Source organism: Salmo salar, chromosome ssa10 (assembly GCF_905237065.1).
Source record: "Salmo salar chromosome ssa10, Ssal_v3.1, whole genome shotgun sequence".
In the NCBI taxonomy this organism is placed as follows: Eukaryota; Metazoa; Chordata; class Actinopteri; order Salmoniformes; family Salmonidae; genus Salmo; species Salmo salar.
Window position 1 is genome coordinate 42,445,213 of NC_059451.1, and position 25,250 is coordinate 42,470,462.

The 25,250-nt window shown below is 44.6% G+C and overlaps 1 protein-coding gene across 4 annotated transcripts; it reads right to left on the minus strand.

Annotated features, from left to right (window-relative positions):
- Positions 1-88: 88 nt before the first annotated feature.
- LOC106560440 (vasculin-like protein 1) lies at positions 89-25,181 on the minus strand. 4 transcript variants are annotated; one of them, XM_014123343.2, is made up of 11 exons: positions 24,892-25,181; positions 23,365-24,546; positions 22,886-23,000; positions 14,361-14,487; positions 13,924-14,198; positions 12,966-13,044; positions 12,686-12,885; positions 7,974-8,129; positions 3,831-4,078; positions 2,459-2,561; positions 89-1,580 (listed from the first exon to the last, which is right to left on the minus strand). In XM_014123343.2, exons 3-11 carry the CDS (start codon positions 22,943-22,945, stop codon positions 1,413-1,415), a joined length of 1,416 nt encoding a protein of 471 aa, XP_013978818.2. In that variant the 5' UTR covers positions 22,946-23,000; positions 23,365-24,546; positions 24,892-25,181; the 3' UTR covers positions 89-1,412. The 4 variants fall into 4 exon arrangements, 3 of the variants coding, with proteins under 3 accessions (XP_013978818.2, XP_013978819.2, XP_013978820.2); XM_014123344.2 differs by having other exon boundaries at positions 24,786-25,146; XM_014123345.2 differs by having other exon boundaries at positions 24,664-24,892.
- Between the last annotated feature and the right edge of the window lie 69 nt (positions 25,182-25,250).

Below are 25,250 nucleotides of genomic sequence, written 5' to 3' on the forward strand. Positions count from 1 at the left end.
TGATTTTATAGGTGTCACTGGATAAATCTAGTACTAAACAAATCACTTGTGGATCATTTAGACTCTTAGATAGAGAAGCAGACAAATGTTTGGCAAACCGATGCAAAATATTTATTACAATTACATTTTTCCAAGATGCAGTAGTTTCTTTCTCATACAGACAGTCCCATACAGGAAACCTTATCTTTAAAAATATGTAAATAATGTTATCAAAATAATCTTACATTTTTCAAAACTCACAATTTGTATTATATTTTTTTACAATCCACCCTGAATATCAAGGCTGCAAGAACAATATGCAAAAAAAAGAAATATCTATGTGGGATTTACAGCTGTACCAAATTAGAAGAAAACCCAACAACAACAAAGAGCCTTAAATCTGTGGTAAAGCCAGCTGAACATTCTACCAGCCAGGAAAATTGTTGCAATTTCTAAATCTGCTAAATGCATAATTTTCAAAAGCAGTCCCTCATGTAAGAAAGAAAACCAGGTTGTATCTTAATACAAGAAGCAGGAGTATTTGGGGGGGCTGAACGTTTACAGTCTTTATCAACCACAGAACTTGGAATTTTGAACATCTTAAAATGATGGTGGTTGGTGAACTAAGAACAGACAATCAGCTTGAACAGCTACGATGGAATAATTGAATTTTTCTCCAGAATAAGTTTGGTAAAGTGACATTTCCATTACTTCGGAACGTTGTTTTATTATTCTTTATGCCCTTACTGGCTACATTCAATCAGTATTGCAATAAAAGTAATGGTGGTCCATAACTGTAAATGAATGTTCTCCTACCACTTAGGAGAAATATAATGATGAGCAAAAGCATGCCTTAAACTGTTCAAATAAGACAGATACATTACCATTTATTGGCTTTAAATGGACCAAAACAAAAAACAAACCTAAATCCTTACAGAAGGGTTATTTAGGGGATTGGAAGCAATGTCAATATCAACTGCTCACAATGATTGTTTCATCTCAACACAAATGCTACAAATTGTTTCAGCAAGAGTGGGTGTCAAAGCCATCTTTCAACAAAATAAAGTATCGATCGATGAAGTCATTTGCAAGTAAAATCATTATTGGTTTGGTTGTTGTCAACATCATGGGTTAGCTTTTTTCATCACAAAATCAAAAGAAAAATGCTGATGCGTTTTGCTTTCAAAAATCATTTTAGCTTCTAGGAGAAGACCAAACAAACGGGTCAAAATGAAGAAAAAGAAAGGAAAGAAAAAGCAGAAGGAAAACCAAGAAGAAAGACCCTCAGGCAGGCATCACCTCTGACCCCTCTCTGTCACACCAGTGTCTGTATGACCAGTCTCTTGTGAACGAGGAAGAAGTGTAAAACAGACGAGTGCAATGAGTGAGGGAGCGTGACGTGAGGAAGAAGAAGAGGAGGGGTGTAAGCCATGCTAGGTGTCGGCGTCGTCGTCTGTCTGGCTGCTGCTAGTGCTCTCGGACTCTGAGACCTCTTCTAGTTCAGGCTCTACAGGGCTTCTCCAGGACAGCAGGGGCAGGGGCGCACCCTTGAGAAGAGGCTTCAGGAGAACACCGTTCTGGCCCAGCCTGTTCCTCTTCAGCTAGAACAGACAGATAGATTAATAACAACAGTAACCAGGTTTCCAAACTTTTCATGCAGACCTGATGCATGAGAAGTCACAACCGGGCTATTGGAAACAGGAAATGTCGGTCCAAATTCATAATGTCGATAGACAATTTGTATGTTCGAAATGATGGGATATGGTGATGAAAATATTGATATAATCACGCAATGATATGTCACATTGTAGGTCTACCACAGTCTATGGCCTTTCACCACGACATGGAAAAGCATGAAAAGTTTATAGGCAGATGAAATAAGTTACGATGAACTTCACATGTTGGAATAATTTATGATGAACTTCACAATATGGAATAATTTATGATGAACTTCACATGTTGGTTAAGTGCACAGTGATCATGCAAATTTCCAATAGGCTAAATATCGAGGGTAGACTACTATTTGAATGGTGCTTGTTGCCAATTATCAAATAAAATGACCTTGCTCTTATCCATATCTCATCATATAACCGGTCCACTTTATCAGCAAACTGTTGTCCAGAGAGCATGCACCAGAACAACATTAGGCAAGTTTGCTATTTATGGCAACAGTTTTTGTGACAAAACCATTGTTAGAGTTGAAAATGCAATGGTAACCCATTTGTGTTTTTTTATTCGTACATGGGAACTTAACTGCAGAAGTGGTTTTTATGTGCACTACGTCATCACCATGCACAACACTTGATCTGCAACAAGTCAGTGTGATGAAAACACCCCTCTTGTGGGAATATTGCGCATTTGTTTTTGTGCACATTTTTGAATATTTTCTTGAAAATCTGTCGCCAATTGGATGGAAACCTAGCTATAGAGAGATATCCACTCACAGTAACGCATGTAAATAGTTATGTATAGCTTTTACCTTCTCAGTTTTAGCTTGAAATTCTTGGAGCTCAGCATCAGTGATGGGCAAAAAGTTGTCATCATTCTCTGGGTACTCCTGCCAGCCCATAGTTTTTAGCAACCTACCAGAGGAGGCGGAGATCACTGGTAAAACAAGCTTTGAAGTGATTGTCCTATATCTAAGAGATGTAAGAAAGCTCAGGAAATATTCATGTTTTTCCACATTTAACCCCTTATTTTTATGTCACAAAACTACCTCCATACTTCCATGTGTTTGTATGGGTTACCTTCAGACTAGTCCCGTGACAGTGGTGGGGGTCCTAGAGCAAAACGGAGAACACCATTGTGTTCATGAGTCTCCCCTTCCACGGTGGGGTCATAGTAGCGTCGGAACCAAAACGGTTCGGACGCTACAGACAAAAGTTGGCACATCAGCGTTACCGAGTTCAGATGTGTCCCGTGACACTTGTGGGGGTCGTAGAGCAAAACGGAAACCGTTCGGACACTAGAAACGTTTTCTTGAGAAGACAGATTTTCTGGAAGTCTCATGGTCTGACAAACACCCCTGTAGCTCAGCCACCTTCCACCGCAGATGCGGAAGGCCTGACATCGGAAGATGTGGTGGATGGAGACGCAGCCCATGAGGATTTTGATGGGGATTTTGTATCATGTTACTCAGATTGACGCACAGGTGCGTCTATAGACTCTTAAGTATTAAATCCACTTCAATCAGTGTAGATGAAGGGGAGGAAACAGGTTAAAGAAGGATTTTTAAGCCTTGATTCAATTGAGACATGGATTGTGTATGTGTGCCATTCAGATGGTCAATGGGCAAGACAAAAGATTTAAGTGCCTTTGAACGGGGTATGGTAGTAGGTGCCAGGCGACCGGTATGAGTGTGTCAAGAACTGCAACGCTGCTGGGTTTTTCATGCTCAACAGTTTTCTGTGTGTATTAAGAATGGTTTACCACCCAAAGGACATCCAGCCAACTTGAGACAACTGTGGGAAGCATTGGAGTCAACATGGGCCATCATCCGCGTGAACGCTTTTGACACATTGTAGTCCATGCTACAATGAACTGAGGCTGTTCTGAGGGCAAAAAGGGGTGCAACTCAATATTAGGAAGGTGTCCTTAATGTTTTGTACACTCAGTGTCCATGCGTATACATACAGCAACAGCAAAGCCTCCATATAATTAATTTCCTAATAATAATGTAGGGCTCTCGTTAATTTCACACAATTTAGCTTGGTCGCCCCACCCTGACCCCAGGGGTCCACCGCCCTACATCACACCCAACCCAACACACCCCACAGCTTCAGGATCTTACTGTTTTGAGTCACTGAGGGGTGTGAAGGAAGAGAGGGTATGTGCACGTGCGTGAAACTTACCTGTATTCTGCCTCCAACGAGCTGGAAAGGTGATCTGTGTCTGAGTCGCTGAGAGAGTGAGGGAACCCATTCTCCTGTAAGTCTCCTCTGTTCTCCTTAGGGTCTGAGGGACTGGTAGAGGTGGGCCCGTCCCAGTTCCAATCATCCTTCAGGCCTCGCAGGAACTCACTCTTCCGGTCGGTGCTGCGACGCATCAGCTTCAGACGAGGAGGGGTGACGTCGATGGGAGGGGTGATGCTGGAGGGAGGCTGAGAGAGGACTTACCAAATAAATTGTAAGTCTTTTCAAGTAAATTGTATCATATCAAGTGTAGAGTGGGTCAGTGGTGGAATGCTAGAGCAGTGTTTTCAGAATCCAACTCTTGTTGGCTTAAGTACAGCTTTATTACGGGTGACAATTTTAGTACTCATCACTGCATTCTCTACCAGAAAGTTGGTTGGCCCTCTTCGATGTCACCTAGTTCGATACATTGCTATGTTTTCACTTATAAAGCCCTTTTACAAAAAGTCCCACTGTACCTAACATCATAACTAAACTTTAGACATACGAGTTACCACACCCAGTCTCAGGGATGGTTAACTCTGGGAATTCCATTGGTCTCTACTGAGTTTGGTAAATCAGCTTTTAGTTTTCTTGCACCTTATCTGTGGAACAATCTTCAACATTTTCTTAGATTTGATGTGCTGGTACCTCTGGGGGAATTCAGAAAGCTGATTGAGGACCGTATTACTGATGAATGTGTTTGTTTTCTATGACCGTGTTTTTCTTTCTGATTACATTTTGTATTTATAATTTGTGTCTTTTCTGTATTTAGGGCTCATCTCTGAAAGAGACATTGATCTCAGTAGGACTCCCTGATATATATATATACTGCTCAAAAAAATAAAGGGAACACTTAAACAACACATCCTAGATCTGAATGAAAGAAATAATCTTATTAAATACTTTTTTCTTTACGTAGTTGAATGTGCTGACAACAAAATCACACAAAAATAATCAATGGAAATCCAATTTATCAACCCATGGAGGTCTGGATTTGGAGTCACACTCAAAATTAAAGTGGAAAACCACACTACAGGCTGATCCAACTTTGATGTAATGTCCTTAAAACAAGTAAAAATGAGGCTCAGTAGTGTGTGTGGCCTCGACGTGCCTGTATGACCTCCCTACAACGCCTGGGCATGCTCCTGATGAGGTGGCGGATGGTCTCCTGAGGGATCTCCTCCCAGACCTGGACTAAAGCATCCGTCAACTCCTGGACAGTCTGTGGTGCAACGTGGCGTTGGTGGATGGAGCGAGACATGATGTCCCAGATGTGCTCAATTGGATTCAGGTCTGGGGAACGGGCGGGCCAGTCCATAGCATCAATGCCTTCCTCTTGCAGGAACTGCTGACAAACTCCAGCCACATGAGGTCTAGCATTGTCTTGCATTAGGAGGAACCCAGGGCCAACCGCACCAGCATATGGTCTCACAAGAGGTCTGAGGATCTCATCTCGGTACCTAATGGCAGTCAGGCTACCTCTGGCGAGCACATGGAGGGCTGTGCGGCCCCCCAAAGAAATGCCACCCTACACCATGACTGACCCACCGGTCATGCTGGAGGATGTTGCAGGCAGCAGAACGTTCTCCACGGCGTCTCCAGACTCTGTCACGTCTGTCACATGTGCTCAGTGTGAACCTGCTTTCATCTGTGAAGAGCACAGGGCGCCAGTGGCAAATTTGCCAATCTTGGTGTTCTCTGGCAAATGCCAAACGTCCTGCACGGTGTTGGGCTGTAAGCACAACCCCCACCTGTGGACGTCGGGCCCTCATTACCACCCTCATGGAGTCTGTTTCTGACCGTTTGAGCAGACACATGCACATTTGTGGTCTGCTGGAGGTCATTTTGCTGGGCTCTGGCAGTGCTTCTCCTGCTCCTCCTTGCACAAAGGTGGAGGTAGCGGTCCTGCTGCTGGGTTGTTGCCCTCCTACGGCCTCCTCCACGTCTCCTGATGTACTGGCCTGTCTCCTGGTAGCGCCTCCATGCTCTGGACACTACGCTGACAGACACAGCAAACCTTCTTGCCACAGCTCGCATTGATGTGCCATCCTGGATGAGCTGCACTACCTGAGCCACTTATGTGGGTTGTAGACTCCGTCTCATGCTACCACTAGAGTGAAAGCACCGCCAGCATTCAAAAGTGACCAAAACATCAGCCAGGAAGAGTAGGAACTGAGAAGTGGTCTGTGGTCACCACCTGTAGAACCACTCCTTTATTGGGGGTGTCTTGCTAATTGCCTATAATTTCCACCTGTTGTCTATTCCATTTGCACAACAGCATGTGAAATGTATTGTCAATCAGTGTTGCTTCCTAAGTGGACAGTTTGATTTCACAGAAGTGTGATTGACTTGGAGTTACATTGTGTTGTTTAAGTGTTCCCTTTATTTTTTTGAGCAGTGTATATAGACACACACACACACACACACAGTTGAAGTCGGAAGTTTACATACACCTTAGCCAAATACATTTAAACTCAGTTTTTCACAATTCCTGACATTTAATTCTAGTAAAAAGTCCCTGTCTTAGGTCAGTTAGGATCACCACTTTATTTTAAGAATGTGAAATGTCAGAATAATAGTAGAGAGAATGATTTATTTCGCTTTTATTTCTTTCATCACATTCCCAGTGGGTCAGAAGTTTACATACACTCAATTAGTATTTGGTAGCATTGCCTTTAAATTGTTTAACTTGGGTCAAATGTGTTGAGTAGCCTTCCACAAGCTTCCCCAATAAGTTGGGTGAATTCTGGCCCATTCCTCCTGACAGAGCTGGTGTAACTGAGTCAGGATTGTAGGCCTCTTTGCTCGCACACGCTTTTTCAGTTTTACCCACAAACTTTCTATAGGATTGAGGTCAGGGCTTTGTGATGGCCACTCCAATACCTTGACTTTGTTGTCCTTAAGCCATTTTGACAACTTTGGAAGTATGCTTGGGGTCATTGTCCATTTGGAAGACCCATTTGCGATGAAGCTTTAACTTCCTGACTGATGTCTTGAGATGTTGCTTCAATATATCCACATCATTTTCCTCCCACATGATGCCATCTATTTTGTGAAGTGCACCAGTCCCTCCTGCAGCAAAGCACCCCCACAACATTATGCTGCCACCCCGTGCTTCACGGTTGGGATGGTGTTCTTCGGCTTGCAAGCATCCCCCTTTTTCCTCCAAACATAACGATGGTCATTATGGCCAAACAGTTCTATTTTTGTTTCATCAGACCAGAGGACATTTCTCCAAAAAGTACGATCTTTGTCCCCATGTGCAGTTGCAAACCATAGTCTGGCTTTTTTATGGCGGATTTGGAGCAGTGTCTTCTTCCTTGCTGAGCGGCCTTTCAGGTTTGTCGATATAGGACTCGTTTTACTGTGGATATAGATACTTTTGTACCTGTTTCCTCCAGCATCTTCACAAGGTCCTTTGCTGTTGTACTGGGATTGATTTGCACTTTTCGAACAAAAGTACGTTCATCTCAAGGAGACAGAACGCGTCTCCTTCCTGAGCGGTATGACGGCTGCATCGTCCAATGGTGTTTATACGTGTGTACTATTGTTTGTACAGATGAACGTGGTACCTTCAGGCATTTGGAAATTGCTCCCAAGGATGAACCAGACTTGTGGAGGTCTACAATTTTTTTTCTGAGGTCTTGGCTGATTTCTTTTGATTTTCCCATGATGTCAAGCAAAGAAGCACTGAGTTTGAAAGTAGGCCTTGAAATACATCCACAGGTACACCTCCAATTGACTCAAATTATGTCAATTAGCCTATCAGAAGCTTCTAATGCCATAACATAATTTTCTGGAATTTTCCAAACTGTTTAAATGCCCAGTCAACTTAGTGTATGTAAACTTCTAACCCACTGGAATTGTAATACAGTGAATTATAAGTAAAATAATCTGTCTGTAAACAATTATTGGAAAAATTACTTGTGTCATGCACAAAGTTGACGTCCTAACCGACTTGCCAAAACTATAGTATGTTAACAAGAAATTTGTGGAGTGGTTGAAAAACAAGTTTTAATGACGCCAACCTAAGTGTATGTAAACTTCCGACTTCAACTGTAAGTAAGTTGCCCTCTGGTCCCTGTCAGAGGTCAGACTCACCTCCTTGGGGGTTCCGTAGGTCGCGCCGTAGGTCGGGGGAGTGACAGGCGTAAGAGGTTTGTTCACAGAGGCAGCAGGGCTGGTGAAGGCGGAGTCCCAGCCGGAAAAATTAAAACTGCTTTTGGTTTCTCTCCCGCTTGGCTTCCAGGGACCAGCCTACAGAGGGAAAAAATAAAGTAAAGTAGTGATTCATTATTTTGGCTGACGATGCGACTAGTGATTATACCCCGTCCTGTTTTTAAAAATAATGTTACCTTCATTTAACTAGGCAAGTCAGTACAGAACAAATTCTTATTTTCAACGACTGCCTTGGAACAGTGCCTTGTTCAGGGGCAGAACGACAGATTTTTACCTTGTCAGCTCGGGGATTCGATCTTGCAACCTTTCGGTTACAAGTCCAATGCTCTAACCACTAGGCTACCTGCCGCCCCACAAGGAGATGACAGTAGTGAGGTCCTACCTTGGCTGAGGATGTGACTAGTGATTATACCCTGTCCTGGTTGAGGAGATGGCAGTAGTGAGGTCCTATCTTGGCTGAGGATGTGACTAGTGATTATACCCTATCTTGGTTGAGGAAAATGGCACCGTGAAAGGGCTGCCGTGCTTCAAGCTCTTAGGAAACTCTGCAGTATTCCTGCAGCCAGGAAGAACTTTTGGATATCAGAGCGGCGGTAACTCACCAGCATTACCAGCATTACGACTTTCCCAAACCGGATCCTTTGTTCGTACCCACCAGGGCAATTGAACTGATCCCAGAGGATGTTACAAACTCGGCCGGCGGAAAAGAGGTACTCGGAGTGGATTTTTAGTCCGATTCAGAAGGCGAGCACACCAGCCACCACTTCCGAGTATATTACTCGCTAATGTTCAGTCTCTGGATAATAAAGTTGACGAGCTCAGGGCAAGGATTTCCATCCAGAGAGACATCAGGGATTGTAACATACTCTGTTTCACGGAAACATGGCTCTCTCAGGATATACTGTCTGAGTCCGTTCTTTCAGCCAGTGGGCTTCTCAGTTCATCGCGCAGACAGGAATAAATATCTCTCTGGGAAGAAGAAGGGCGTATTTGTCATTATTAACTACTCATGGTGTGATTGTGATAACATACAGGAACTCTAGTCCTTTTGTTCACCCGACCTAGAATACCTCACAATTAAATTCTGACCGTATTACCTACCAAGAGAATTCTCTTTGGTTATAGTCACAGCCATGTATATTCCCCCTCAAGCCAATACCACGACGGCCCTCAAAGAACTTCACTGGCCTTTATGTAAACTGGAAACCACATATCCTGAGGCCGCATTTATTGTAGCTGGGGATTTTAACAAAGCAAATTTGAGAAAAACGTTACCGAAGTTCTATCAACATATCGACTGTAGTACTCGCGCTGCTAAAACACTCGACCACTGCTACTCCAACTTCCAGGATGCCTACAAGGCCCTCCTCTGCCCTCTCTTCGGCAAATCTGATCACAACTCCATTTTGCTCATCCCTTCCTATAGGCAGAAGCTCAAACAGGAAGTACCCGTGCTAAGGACTATTCAACGCTGGTCTGAGCAATCGTAATCCACGCTTTAAGATTGTTTTGATCACGCGGACTGGGATATGTTCCGGGTAGCCTCTGCCAACATAGACGAATACACTGATACGGTGATTGAGTTTATCAGGAAATGTATAGGAGCTGTTGTATGCACTGTGACTATTAAAACCTACCCTAACCAAAAACCGTGGATAGATAGCAGCATATGCACAAAACTGAAAGCACGAACCATCGCATTTAACCATGGCAAGGTTGGGAATATGGCCGAATACAAACAGCGTACTTATTCCCTCCGTAAGGCAATAAAACAGGCAAAACGTCAGTATAGAGACAAAGTGGAGTCGCAATTCAAGGGCTCAGACACGAGACGTATGCGGCAGGGTCTACAGACAATCACGGACTACAAAGGGAAAACCAGCCACGTCGCGGACACCGACGTCTCACTTCCGGACAAGCTAAACCCCTTCTTCGCCTGCTTTGAGGACAACACAGTGCCACTGACGCGGCCTGCTACCAAGGACTGTGGGCTCTCCTTCTCCATGGCCGACGTGAGCAAGACATTTAAGGGTGTTAACCCTCGCAAGGCTGCTGGCCTAGATGGCATCCCTAGCCGCGTCCTCAGAGCATGCGCAGACCAGCTGGCTAGAGTGTTCACCGACATATTGAATCTGTCCCCATCCCAGTCTGTTGTCCCCAAATGATTCAAGATGTCCCCCATTGTTCTTGTACCCAAGAAAGCAAAGGTAACTGAACTAAATGACTATCACCCCATAGCACTCCTTCTGTCATGAAGTGCTTTGAGAGACTAGTCAAGGATCACATCACCTCTACCTTACCTGACACCCTAGCTCCACTTCAATTTGCTTACCGCCCCAATAGATCCACTGACGATGCAATCGTCATCGCACTGCACACTGCCCTATCCCATATGGACAAGAGGAATACCTATGTAAGAATGGTGTTCATTGACTATAGCTCAGCATTCAACACCATAGTACCCTCCAAGCTCATCATTAAGCTTGAGGCCCTGGGTCTGAACCCCGCCCTGTGCAACTGGGTCCTGGACTTCCTGACAGGCCGCCCCCAGGTGGTGAAGATAGGAAACAACACCTCTACTTCGCTGATCCTCAACACTATGGCCCCACAAGGATGCGTGCTCAGCCCCCTCCTGCACTCCCTGTTCACCCATGACTGCGTGGCCATGCACGCCTCCAACTCAATCATCAAGTTTACAGACGATTCAACAGTAGTAGGCCTGATTACCAATAATGACGAGACAGCCTACACAGGGAGGAGGTAAGGGCTCTGGGAGTGTGGTGCCAGGAAAATAACCTCACCCAACGTCAACAAAAGGAGCTGATCATGGACTTCAGGAAACAGCAGAGGGAGCCCCCCCTGCAGGGCTCTCCAGAGGTTGGTGCGGTCTGCCCAACACATCACCGGGGGCAAACTACCTGCCCTCCAGGACACCTACAGCACCCGATGTCACAGGAAGGCGAAAAAGAACATCAAGGACAACAACCACCCGAACCACTGCCTGTTCACCCCGCTATCATCCAGAAGGTGAGGTCAGTATAGGTGCATCAAAGCTGGGACTGAGAGACTGAAAAACAGCTTCTATCTCAAGGCCATCAGGCTGTTAAATAGCCATCACTAGCACATTAGAGGCTGCTGCCCTATATACATAGACTTGAAATCACTGGCCACTTTAATCATTCGAACAGTAGTCACTTTAATAATGTTTACATATTTTGCATTACTCATCTCATAGGTATATCCTGTATTCTATCCTATTCTACTGTATGTTAGTCTATGCCGCTCTGACATTGCTCGTCCAAATATGTATATATTCTTAATTCCATTCCTTTACTTTAGATTGTGTGTATTGTTAGATATTACTTGTTAGATATTACTGCACTGTTAGATCTAGAAACACAAGCATTTTGATACACCCCCAATAACATCTGCTAAACACGTGTTAGTGACAAGTAACATTTGATTTGAGAAGGCAGTAGTGAGGTCCTACCTTGGCTGAGGATGTGACTAGTGATTATACCCTGTCCTGGTTGAGGAGATGGCAGTAGTGAGGTCCTACCTTGGCTGAGGATGTGACTAGTGATTATACCCTGTCCTGGTTGAGGAGATGGCAGTAGTGAGGTCCTACCTTGGCTGAGGATGTGACTAGTGATTATACCGTCCTGTTGAGGAGATGGCAGTAGTGAGGGCCTACCTTGGCTGAGGATGTGACTAGTGATTATACCCTGTCCTGTTGAGGAGATGGCAGTAGTGAGGTCCTACCTTGGCTGAGGATGTGACTAGTGATTATACCCTGTCCTGGTTGAGGAGACGGCAGTAGTGAGGTCCTACCTTGGCTGAGGATGTGACTAGTGATTATACCCTGTCCTGGTTGAGGAGATGGCAGTAGTGAGGTCCTACCTTGGCTGAGGATGTGACTAGTGATTATACCGTCCTGTTGAGGAGATGGCAGTAGTGAGGGCCTACCTTGGCTGAGGATGTGACTAGTGATTATACCCTGTCCTGTTGAGGAGATGGCAGTAGTGAGGTCCTACCTTGGCTGAGGATGTGACTAGTGATTATACCCTGTCCTGGTTGAGGAGACGGCAGTAGTGAGGTCCTACCTTGGCTGAGGATGTGACTAGTGATTATACACTGTCCTGGTTGAGGAGATGGCAGTAGTGAGGTCCTACCTTGGCTGAGGATGTGACTAGTGATTATACCGTCCTGTTGAGGAGATGGCAGTAGTGAGGGCCTACCTTGGCTGAGGATGTGACTAGTGATTATACCCTGTCCTGTTGAGGAGATGGCAGTAGTGAGGTCCTACCTTGGCTGAGGATGTGACTAGTGATTATACCCTGTCCTGGTTGAGGAGACGGCAGTAGTGAGGTCCTACCTTGGCTGAGGATGTGACTAGTGATTATACCCTGTCCTGGTTGAGGAGATGGCAGTAGTGAGGTCCTACCTTGGCTGAGGATGTGACTAGTGATTATACCCTGTCCTGTTGAGGAGATGGCAGTAGTGAGGTCCTACCTTGGCTGAGGATGTGACTAGTGATTATACCCTGTCCTGGTTGAGGAGATGGCAGTAGTGAGGGCCTACCTTGGCTGGGGACGTGACAATATTTATGACCTACCTTTTTTTTCTTTACCTACCTTGGTTGGGGTGATAGCTGGCTTGGGCACCAGGTTCTTGTAGATACTGGATGAGGAGATAGGGGTTTTGGTGCCGTTGGTTAGGTGGGGTACCGTTGTGTTGGCGAAACCAGCAGAGAAAGCAGCGCTAGGGTCTTCCTTGGAAACCTTCTTGATGACCAACATCTTAGTTATGGTCTGCTTGGCACTAGGGGGGTGCTCTGTGGGGGAAGGATTGACCAATCAATCAATCAGGCTTGCTCCCTTTCAAAGCCAGTCACTGGCAGAGCTCCTCACTCACCCCAAACTCCTACAGGACTCCCTACAGCATGAGACTGGGCCACCGGCTTCCCACTGCTCTCTGATTGATTGAGTGAGGGCTGTGGAAAAAAGCAAAAACACCCGTAACTTAACAAAAGTTGTCTGAAGTAATTTACCGTAATTTCCGGACTATTAAGCACACCTGAATATAAGCCGCACCCACTGAATTAAAAAATATATTATTTTGAACATAAATAACCCGCACGTCTATAAGCCGCAGGTGCCTACCGGTACATTGAAACAAATGAACTTTACACAGGCTTTAACTAAACACGGCTTGTAACAAAAATATATAGGCTTTAACGAAACACGGCTTAAAACAAAAAATAAAAAATTAGCAGTAAGCTTTAGTTGTCTTTTTGCACTGAGTCAATTCCTCACGCTGCTGTTTCCAACGTCTTATCATCGACTCATTAAGACCAAGCTCCCGTGCAGCAGCTCTATTTCCTTTTCCAACAGTCAGATCAATCGCCTTCAACTTGAAAGCTGCATCATATGCATTTCTCCGTGTCTGTGCCATGATGAGGGTGACAAAATGACTACCGTAATCAGAATGATGGGAAGTTTGAGAGCGCTCGATTTAATCTAAACAGTAAACAAAAAAGTTGTTTGACCTTAACCCGTTCGGCAATTTCATTGGTCTAATGAAAGCTTCATGCCGCCCAAAAACTGAACACGTCACAGAATGTGTTTTTTTGGAGAGAAAAAAATTGAAAGCGGGAAAAATCCATATATTAGCCGCGTCATTGTTTAAGCCGCGAGGTTCAAAGCCTGGGAAAAAAGTTGCTGCTTATAGTCCGGAATTTACGGTAAACATAGTAATCACCCAGCAGGTCGCTAACAATTTTAAAATGATCTGAAACAGCTTGATAAACCAAAGCTTTGGAGTTGTTTTAAATTCAAGCAATGAAAATCTGGAGAAAGATGAGGGCACCCACAAAATCCTCCTCCACAAACTTCAGCTTGTCCTCATGGTCTCCCTCAACTGGCAGGAAGCCTCCTTTCCGGGGGTGGAAGGTCCCGTTGCGCTGACGGTGGGGCCCTGGTCGCTCCCTGTCCCTCTCCCTGTCCCCCACTGGGCGCTTGGTGTGGCGCCCATGGTGGGGTCCCTCCTGCCCCCAGAGACCGCTGCCCAGGCCCCCCTGCCCTCCCTTAGCCACGCCTGAGTCCACAGAGTCATGCCGCAGGAGAGAGGGATGGTGCAACCCATCACCTAGCATCCAGGAGTGGAAAAATAAAATCAAGGTTAAGAACTGATTGGACCACATAATCCATCCCACACACACACCCTGCTTTAACATATGTATATCTGTGACTAATACACTTTGATTTGGTAGTCAGGGTCAGGTAGGGTGAGACCATATGTATGTGCTACCTGCCGGTGCTCTGAGAGGGCTGTTGTTGAAGAAGCCGTCGGAGGAGTTATGACGGCGGCGGCTCACAGCGGGCCGAGCATCACCACGGGCAAGACTCTCTCCGTGCCTCTCAAACGCTGCAAGAGACTGAGAGATACAGAGAGGGAAAGAGAGATGTACAGAGATGGAGAAAGAGAGTCAAAGAGAGAGAGACAGAGAGAGAGAGACAGAGGGGCACATTTATAAGAGCCTCAGTAACCACTCAGAGCAATAGCTCACAAGCCATTACACTATACCAAAATAGGTGTGTGAAAATAACCGTTTAAACGAAGTTGGGATCCTTAACGTTAAGAAAAATCCCTAACCGAAATCCCCCCCACTTAATTAAAATCCCAGTTCAGTTATCACAAAACATTATTTTCCGTGTTATAACCAACAGGCTATAAAGGCCTGGGGAAGTTGTGTAATTCACATAAAATCAGAGGAAGAGGCTTTAAATTTGCAAGGTAGGCAAGACAAGACATTGCGAGATGCAGATGACCAAAACATATGAGCACGCTTCTGCCTCTCTCTCCCTCGCGCTGGCCTGCCTGCTCCGTCTCTTTGCTAATGATGCAAGTGTGTGTTCAGTCTTCGGTCTGACGCCTGTAGAATATCCTTGCCTATTCATGGCACCGATGTCTTCGGGCCAGTCTTGCGAGCCTACTTTTCGTTTTTGCCTCACTTGAAATTACAGTAGGCTACCGGTAGCCTGTATCGATAACGTTTCAGACATAATGGAATGTGGCCCCTTGAAAGCCACTCGGCTACGGCATGTTTGTTTGTCTGTCAATTAGGGTAGACTACACTACGAAACCTTATCTGGTGATATGAACGGGCATTTTTACTTGTGTTTAATGAAGGTTTGCCGAAACGGGACAAAAATCCATCACTAGGCAACCAGAAGTGTCAATCAAATAATCTCGAGCTGCTGCAAGCAGGCCACTCTCCCTAGAAAAGTACTTTAAAGTCTGTTAAATACTGTGATTTACCAAGACATTTTGTAGAAATAAAACACACCTAGCTACAATACCATACTTTTTTTTTAAAAACAAGAACACAGCAGCACATAAATCAGCAACGTGTATTGTTGTCAGGAAAAAATACATAACATTTTACCCCGGAGCAGAATTCTACTGTCTTAAAAAAGTACAGACCTGATGCGGAACCTTTTTTATTTTGTCTGAAAATGTATCAATTGTCGCTATCGACATGTTACTGTAGATGTGTTCTATGTCTGCATAGGGTTGTGGTAGACATACACTACATGGCCAAAAGTATGTTGACACCTGCTCGTCAACCATTTAATTCCAAAATCATGGACATTAATACGGAGTTGGTCCACTCTTCTGGGAAGGCTTTTCACTAGATGTTGGAACATTTCTGCGGGCACTGATGTTGGGTAATTAGGCCTGGCTCACAGTCGGTGTGCCAATTCATCCCAAAGGTGTTCGATGGGTTGAAGTCAGGGCTCTGTGCAGGCCAGTCAAGTTCCACACCGATCTCGACAAACCATTTCTATATGGACCTCACTTTCTGCGGGGGCATTGTCATGCTGAAACAGAAAGGGCCTTCCACAAACTGTTGCCACAAAGTTGGAAGCACAGAATTATCTAGAATGTCAGTATATGCTGTAGTGTTAAGATTTCCCTTCACTGGAACTAAGGTGCCTAGCCCAAACCATTAAAAACAGCCCCAGACCATTATTCCTCCTCCACCAAACTTTACAGTTGGCACTATGCATTCGGGCAGGTAGCGTTCTCCTGGCATCCGCCAAACCCAGATTCGTCTGTCGGACTGCCAGATGGTGAAGCGTGACTCATCACTACAGAAAACGCGTTTCCACAGCTCCAGAGTCCAATGGTGGCGAGCTTTACACCACTCCAGCTGACGCTTGACATTGCGCATGGTGATCTTAGGCTTGTGTGTAAACCCATTTCATGAAGCTCTCGACAAACAGTAATTATAATGATGTTGCTTCCAGAGGCAGTTTGGGACTTGGTAGTGAGTGTTGCAACCAAGGACAGATGATTTTAACGCGCTGCTCGCTTCAGCACTCGGCGCTCCCGTTCTGTGATCTTGTGTGGCCTACCACTTCGCGGCTGAGCCCTTGTTGCGCCTAGACGTTTCCACTTCACAATAACAGCACTTACAGTTGACCGGGGCATCTCTAGCAGGGCAGAAATTTGATTAACTGACTTGGTGGCATCCTATGACAGTGCCATGTTGAAAGTCACTGAGCTCTTCAGTAAGGCCATTCTACTGCCAATGTTTGTCTATGTCAATTGCACGGCTGTGTGCTCGATTTTCTACACTTGTCAGCAACGGGTGTGGCTGAAATAGCTAATTTGAAGGTGTGTCCACATACTTTTGTATATATAGTGTAAGTTAATTGCCGGGCCCTAGAGGTCATACATACGTAATACAACCATTATTCTGCATTTTAATTTGACGTGGAATTTTATAATTTTTTCTTATTATTGAATTGGCTGCATAAAGACACCAAAATCTTTAAACGTCTTAAATCTCTCTCTCAAAAAAAACTGTCTAGACTGTCATTCATATTACTTTGAACCATGACTTTAACAGCTACAGAATTCTGACAAGTGCTACTAGAAATAAGTGATACAGACTATAGTGTTATATTGTATATTGTCCTCTACAACAGAGACAGGCAGCCATAACTACCTGGGCCATTTAAGGCCACAACATACCTTTGGGGTCAAAGTTCAACCAGGCACCGCAGCGCAAACATTGGACCTACTATGCATAGTCTGCTAACATTTTACGCAGCCACGTAAAAAGCTTGATTTAACAAAGCATGGCATTCCCAGAAGCAATTTTTCAAGTAGCAGAGTAACTTCTGAGAAAACATATTTACAGAACAAATCAAATCAAAGTGTATTTGTCACGTGCACCGAATACAACAGATGTAGACCTTACAGTGAAATGCTTACTTACAGGCTATAACCAACAGTGCAAAAAAGGTATTAGGTGAACAATAGGTAAGTAAAGAAATAAAACAACAGTAAAAATACAGTGATAAATAACAGTAGCGAGGCTATATACAGTAGCGAGGCTATAACAGTAGCGAGGCTACATACATGCACCGGTTAGTCGGGCTGATTGAGGTAGTATGTACATGTAGATATGGTTAAAGTGACTATGCATATATGATAAACAGAGAGTAGCAGCAGCGTAAAAGAGGGGTTGGGGGGGGGGGGAATCTTATGGCTTGGGGGTAAAAACTGTTGAGAAGCCTTTTTGTCCTAGACTTGGCACTCCGGTACCGCTTGCCATGCGGTAGTAGAGAGAACAGTCTATGACTGGGGTGGCTGGGGTCTTTGACAATTTTCAGGGCCTTCCTCTGACACCGCCTGGTGTAGACGTCCTGGATGGCAGGCAGCTTAGCCCCAGTGATGTACTGGGTCGTACGCACTACCCTCTGTAGTGCCTTGCGGTCGGAGGCCGAGCAATTGCCGTACCAGGCAGTGATGGTCTGTAGTAGGAATTATAGGATGCCTGTCCTGTCCTAACCCCCAGCACCTCTCTAGGTCTCACTTACAGGGCCGGCCCCCCTATTAGGCAGGATTATGCAGCGGCCTAAGGCAGGAGGGCCCTGTAAGAGAGACCCAGAGAGGTGCTGGGACATTTCCTGAGCTAAACAGACCAAGATGAACCTCCAACAACACATATACCTTACATAATTCTGCCCCAAACAATTAATATTTATCTCACCCAGTGGCATATGGGCTATTTAGGTGAGAGCTGAGGCCACTCCGTGCAGTACCCACTTTGTCAAAGGCAGGGGTGCAAAATATTGTCAATTTCCAGCGCGCGTCTCCAGGGTGCAGTAGGAGACACACCGCTGAGGCACTCCACCAATGTCCCGTCAAAAATAATTTAACATACAGTGCCTTCAGAAAGTATTCACACACCTTGACTTTTTCCACATTTTGTTGTGTTACAAAGTGGGATTAAAACAGATTTAATTGTATTTTTTTGCCAACAATCTACACAAAATACTCTAATGTCAAAGTGGAAGAAAAATTCTAACATTTGTAAAAAATAAAACACTAATGTATCTTGATTAGATAAGTACTCAACCAATACATGTTAGAATCACCTTTGGCAGCAATTACAGCTGTAAGTCTTTCTGGGTAAGTCTCCAAGAGATATTCATATCTGGATTGTACAATATTTGCACATTCTTTTTTTCAGAATTCTTCACACTGTCAAGTTGGTTGTTGATCATTGCTTGACAGCCATTTTCAAGTCAAAAGTGTAACTAGGCCACTCAGGAACATTTAAATGTCATCTTGGTTAGCAACTCCAGTGTATATTTCTTCTTGTGTTTTAAGTTATTGTCCTGCTGAAAGGTGATTGTGTCTCTTGGAAAGCAGACCAACCAGGTTTTCCACTTGGATTTTGCCAGTCCTTAGCTCTATACCATTTCTTATTATCAAACTCCCTAGTCCTTGCAGGTGACAAGCACACCCATGTTGTAGCCACCACAATGTTTGAAAATATTGATAGTGGTACTCGGTGACGTGTTGTGTTATATTTGCTCCAAACATAACACTTTGTATTCAGGACATGAAGTTAATTTCTTTGCCACATTTTTTTTATTTTGTTATTTCAAACAGGATGCATGTTCTGGAATATTTTTATTCTGTACAGGCTTCATTCTTTTCACTCTGTCATTTAGGTTAGTATTGTGGAGTAACTACAATGTTGTTGATCCATCCTCAGTCTTCTCCTATCACAGCCATTAAACTCTAACTGTTTTAAAGTCACCATTGGCCTTATGGTGAAATCCCTGAGCAGTTTCCTTCCTCTCTTGTAACTGAATTAGGAAGGACACCTGTATCTTTGTAGTGACTGGGTGTATTGACACACGATCCAAAGTGTAATTAATAACTTCACCATGCTCAAAGGGATATTCAATGTCTGCTTTTCTTTATTTTTTACCCATCTACCAATACGTGCCCTTTGTAAGGCAGTGTAAAACCACCCTGGTCTTTGAAACTGTGTGAAATTCCCTGCTCGACTGAGAGACCTTACAGATAATTGTATGTGTGGGGTACAGAGATGAAGTAGTCATTCAAAAATCATGTTAAACACTTATTACACACAGAGTGAGTCCATGCAACTTATTACCCGACTTGTCAAGCACATTACTACTTCTGAACTTGACATTATGGGGTATTGTGTGTAGGCCAGTGACAAAAAAAAAATCACAATTGAATACAATTTTAATTCAGGTTGTAACACAACTAAATGTGGAAAAAGTAAAGTGGTGTGAACACTTTCTGAAGGCACTGTAAATCATGTAGCCTATAGCCTAAGGTAGACAGAGTGGTGTTTTCTGTAGCCTACAGGCTGGAGATCAAATTTATGACAAATGTCATGAGACACTTTTTACATCATGCACATTTTTCTGATCAAATAGCCTAACCCACAGGTGTATATCCTAAAAACAGGACAGGTCAAAGGAAACTGCTGTCTAGGAATTTCACACAGTTGGCTAAATTGTCATGATAATCAGTGATTTCAAGTTTGTATTCGTATATATTTTTGACGAGCTGCATCACAGCGAAAAAGAAAAGTTTGATCAAGGTGGGTATAAAGGTGGGGAGCTGATATTCAGAGCATAAAGACGTCCTCCAGTGATTTCTTTACTTTTCCTGTTGAAAAGTGATATTCCACGTATAAATACAGTAAAGTACACAAACTAATGCCTGGTGTACACCACACGACTTTCAAAATCCAAACATCGCCGAGCCGCTCACATTAAACGACTGTCTTTCCTGTTGTTTTTTGTCTTGCCAACTTAGTGGTGCGCACACTAAACGATGTGGCACAGACGGGGGTCACACACTACAAGATTCTTCACTTGGTCGTGAGGATTCTCCATACCACGCTGTCTCATGAACACAATGATGTGATGATGAGATTAGATTGTTAACGCAGCCTCATTCACGCTTGGCATACAGAGTTGAAATATCTAGCCAACATTTTGAATGAAATAACATTGCTTGTAGGGCCTCCCTAGAGACCCAGGTTTGATCCCGGGCTGTATCACAACCGGCCGTGATCGGGAGTCCCATAGGGCGGCACACAATTGGCCCAGCGTCGTCCGGCTTAGGGGAGGATTTGGCGCTTTACTTAAATCAATGGCTCATCTCGCGATAGCGAATCCTGCAGGCTGACCTCGATCGTCAGGTGAACAGTGTTTCCGCCAACACATTGGTGCGGCTGGCTTTCAGGTTAAGCGGGCGGGTGTTAAGAAGCGCGGTTTGGCGGGTCATGTTTCGGAGGACACATGACACGACCTTCGCCTCCCGAGCCCGTTTGGGAGTTGGGGAGTCTGAGAAGAAATTTAAGAAAATAAATAACATTGCTTGTGAACTTCAGAGATGACACAATTTGACACTGACTTTGGTTAAAGTGACTTTGGCAAGTAGAAACGCAAGTAGTCATCGCTCCGGCTCAAGAGTCTACACATTCTGGGTGATTCGAAACAATGTCTTCTCTGATGAGCTCTCATTGGCTATTGCTGATCACTGTTCTCAAAACTTGTCATTGCACATCTTACACTACAAGAGCGTTGTAGATTTTGTGCCGATAAAATAAATGTTCGAAAATATTGGGACGTCGGATTGCTCAAAGACGGGATCGGAAGTAATCAGATTGCGTTTCTGACCTGCTCACATTAAACGCGTCGGTGAAGACTGCGCACCGAGAGGGCAACGACATGAGGATTTTGTCTCCGTTCTCAAAAACTTGTCTGGGACAGCTAAATGGTGTAGTGTGCACTTGGCTTAAAGGGTAAAACAATATATACTGCTCAAAAAAATAAAGGGTACACTTAAACAAAACAATCTAACTCCAAGTCATTCACACTTCTGTGAAATCAAACTGTCCACTTAGGAAGCAACACTGATTGACAATACATTTCACATGCTGTTGTGCAAATGGAATAGACAACAGGTGGAAATTATAGGCAATAAGCAAGACACCCCCAATAAAGGAGTGGTTCTGCAGGTGGAGACCACAGACCACTTCTCAGTTCCTATGCTTCCTGGCTGATGTTTTGGTCACTTTTGAATGCTGGCGGTGCTTTCACTCTAGTGGTAGCATGAGACGGAGTCTACAACCCACACAAGTGGCTCAGGTAGTGCAGCTCATCCAGGATGGCACATCAATGCGAGCTGTGGCAAGAAGGTTTGCTGTGTCTGTCAGCGTAGTGTCCAGAGCATGGAGGCGCTACCAGGAGACAGGCCAGTACATCAGGAGACGTGGAGGAGGCCGTAGGAGGGCAACAACTCAGCAGCAGCATGTGTCTGCTCAAACGGTCAGAAACAGACTCCATGAGGGTGGTATGAGGGCCCGACGTCCACAGGTGGGGGTTGCGCTTACAGCCCAAAACCGTGCAGGACGTTTGGCATTTGCCAGAGAACACCAAGATTGGCAAATTCACCACTGGCGCCCTGTGCTCTTCACAGATGAAAGCAGGTTCACACTGAGCACATGTGACAGACGTGACAGAGTCTGGAGACGCCGTGGAGAACGTTCTGCTGCCTGCAACATCTTCCAGCATGACCGGTTTGGCGGTGGGTCAGTCATGGTGTAGGGTGGCATTTCTTTGGGGGGCCGCACAGCCCTCCATGTGCTCGCCAGAGGTAGCCTGACTGCCATTAGGTACCGAGATGAGATCCTCAGACCCCTTGTGAGACCATATGCTGGTGCGGTTGGCCCTGGGTTCCTCCTAATGCAAGTCAATGCTAGACCTCATGTGGCTGGAGTGTGTCAGCAGTTCCTGCAAGAGGAAGGCATTGATGCTATGGACTGGACTGGCCCGCCCGTTCCCCAGACCTGAATCCAATTGAGCACATCTGGGACATCATGTCTCGCTCCATCCACCAACGCCACGTTGCACCACAGACTGTCCAGGAGTTGGCGGATGCTTTAGTCCAGGTCTGGGAGGAGATCCCTCAGGAGACCATCCGCCACCTCATCAGGAGCATGCCCAGGCGTTGTAGGGAGGTCATACAGGCACGTGGAGGCCACACACACTACTGAGCCTCATTTTGACTTGTTTTAAGGACATTACATCAAAGTTGGATCAGCCTGTAGTGTGGTTTTCCACTTTAATTTTGAGTGCGACTCCAAATCCAGCCCTCCATGGGTTGATAAATTGGATTTCCATTGATTCTTTTTGTGTGATTTTGGTGTCAGCACATTCAACTATGTAAAGAAAAAAGTATTTAATAAGATTATTTCTTTCATTCAGATCTAGGATGTGTTGTTTAAGTGTTCCCTTTATTTTTTTGAGCAGTGTATGTTTTGAGCAAAATAGTGTTTTTTAGACAACTGCAAAGGTTTTGATGGGAAGTCGTGATGGTTTGATGGGAAGTCCTGATGTCATCAGCCTTCCGACTTGCTTGAGGAACAATAGAGGAGCAACAGACTAGGACGGCCAGTACCGGTCCTGCTCACTTACCTTGGCGGGCTGAGGCGTGGAGAAGTTAAGCCAGGCTGGAACAAAGTCATGCTGCGCCATTTAGGTCCAGTGTCTCCCGTCAGTAGAGCGTGGCATCAAACCTCATGGCCAGGATCTGGAGAGGCAAGGAAAGAGGGATATCACTGCCTGACCTCTAATAACAGACATCAGACAGAAATTAGTATGAATAACCATCATTGTTACTTCAGAGGAGTTGGTGTTTCATGCAAGATAATGTCAGGCTGCTTATGTCAGACAACTTATGGTAGTCTTTATTCATCTTTACCCAAATAATGAAAATGAATGATTTTAATGAATTAGGATTTACACCGATCATCATTGCAGCTTTTCGAAGTGTGTGCGAATGTGAACTCTGCCAAATCACTTGGTAGTTAGTGTCATTTCACTTCAGTATAAAGAGAGGACACTGATTGTACCCACCGACAGCTTGACCAGAATGACATAACAAATCTTCTTACCCAGAGTAGTCAGCTCTGTAGTCCAGTGGCCCTTCTCTCTGTCAGTGTGGTATGTGTTCCTCTTGGTACAGCTGGCCCAGGCCTGGTGTCTGTTAAGCTAAGGCAGACCAGGAGGTAGAACCACTCTTCAGCCTGAGCGAGACAGAGCCCCTGGCAGAGAGAAGCTCCAGTTCCCAGGGTGAGGCGATGACTGGAGAAGGGGCTTGGGTGGTAAGGAGACTGGCACAGTTATCGGTACTGCAGGTCTTGGCTGGTGTCGAGATGATTCGATTGAATCAGTCAGACAGACATGAATGAAAAGCAAGCATACGTAGTAGGGATCTGTTTGGTTGTTTGATCTAGGCCTGTCTTTGTGAGTCAGTGAGGAAAGTCAACTCAACTGTTCTATGTTCTCAAAAGGTTTATGGAAGCAGCACTTTGTGCCAGCCCTGACACTGATTCCTCCTCACCAACTCATCCTATCTCCAGATGTGGACACTCTGAAAAAAATGTGTGGGGGGGGGGAATCTACCTCACAGTGCCGCTTCAAGGGGAAAACAGCGAAAAGCCTGTGTTCACCTCATCCACACAACCGGAGGGCTACGACAGGGAGAAACGGGGGGGGGGGGGTCACGGTTCAGTCACATAACAAAACCCAAGGGGGGCCTATCGCTATGATGTGACTAGCATTGTGTTTGTTAGTAGTATCAATCAACACACCCTAAATCCTGACTCTTCTGAGAAGGGGTGTGAGAAGGAGCCTGACATTCTCATTAACTCACTATTGAAGAGCTTGTATTGCTAGAGAACGTACTGGAGATTTGGTTCTGTGCACCTTTTTGCATTTATCTTACCCTCAGACACGACAAACCCAGGCTGTTGTTGTTGGTCAGATACACCATTCATTCAAAGCACATACCCGTGTAAACTGACTCACTTCTTAGCTATAAAATTATACTCGAGTCATACAGAGGCAACTCTCCTTAATAAAAGGTCACTCATATAATTTTCAAAAAGATACCTAACAACTGTCTGCCTTTTACTAGATTGTACAATCCTGACTTTGCTGTAGCATCTGGCAGAAGAGATTGTTGCTGAAGTTGTTGTAAGGATTGGCATTGAACAAAACAAAACTAAGTGTTCTTCTTTACTTCTCAGCCGTCTCTTCAAATTACTTCTTCACACCTTTGCAGCAGATCAACACTGTTAAGAAACACAACATTTAGGCAAGAAAATGACAATGGGCAGTTAGAGTTATGTAATATGGCTAGCAGCTAGAAAACTAGTTAGCAGGCTCGGTTGTAAACAAGCATTACGTACAAGCTAACGTTACTGCTAGCAGGCCTTTGAATGGGTGCGACTCGCCAATGAACGATTACGCATGGTGCAACTTCCAATATTATTATATTAGCTAACAACATAAAATACTATATATGCATTACTTGACGTGATGACACATGAACATCGAACAGTGTAACTGTCAACGGCCATGGATGATAAATGGAGCTAGCAGCAGACGAAATCAACTGTGTCAAAATGGCCACCTACCTAGAGATAAATGTCTCGAGCCTCACACAGACCACTGTGATCACTTGTCTCTGTCAATTCAGCTAATATCCGATATATACGTGTAAGCGGAACATGCCTGTCTTGCAACTGCAAATATATAATTTGAGCTGTCGTAGTTAGTACATTTGAGTTGTGAGATCCCGTTTTATCAGACTTTCGTTTGAACTAGCTAACAGTAACGTTAGCTATCCTAGCTTGCTACTTGTTCCTGTTTGTCCTAGACATACTAATCGATGGAAGAGCACATGTCCACGCGTTATAAACAGTTTATAAACAATGGTCTCTGCTGTGCCTGTAACATGTGGTCTTTGACTGTCAGTTTATTTGTTTAATGATGT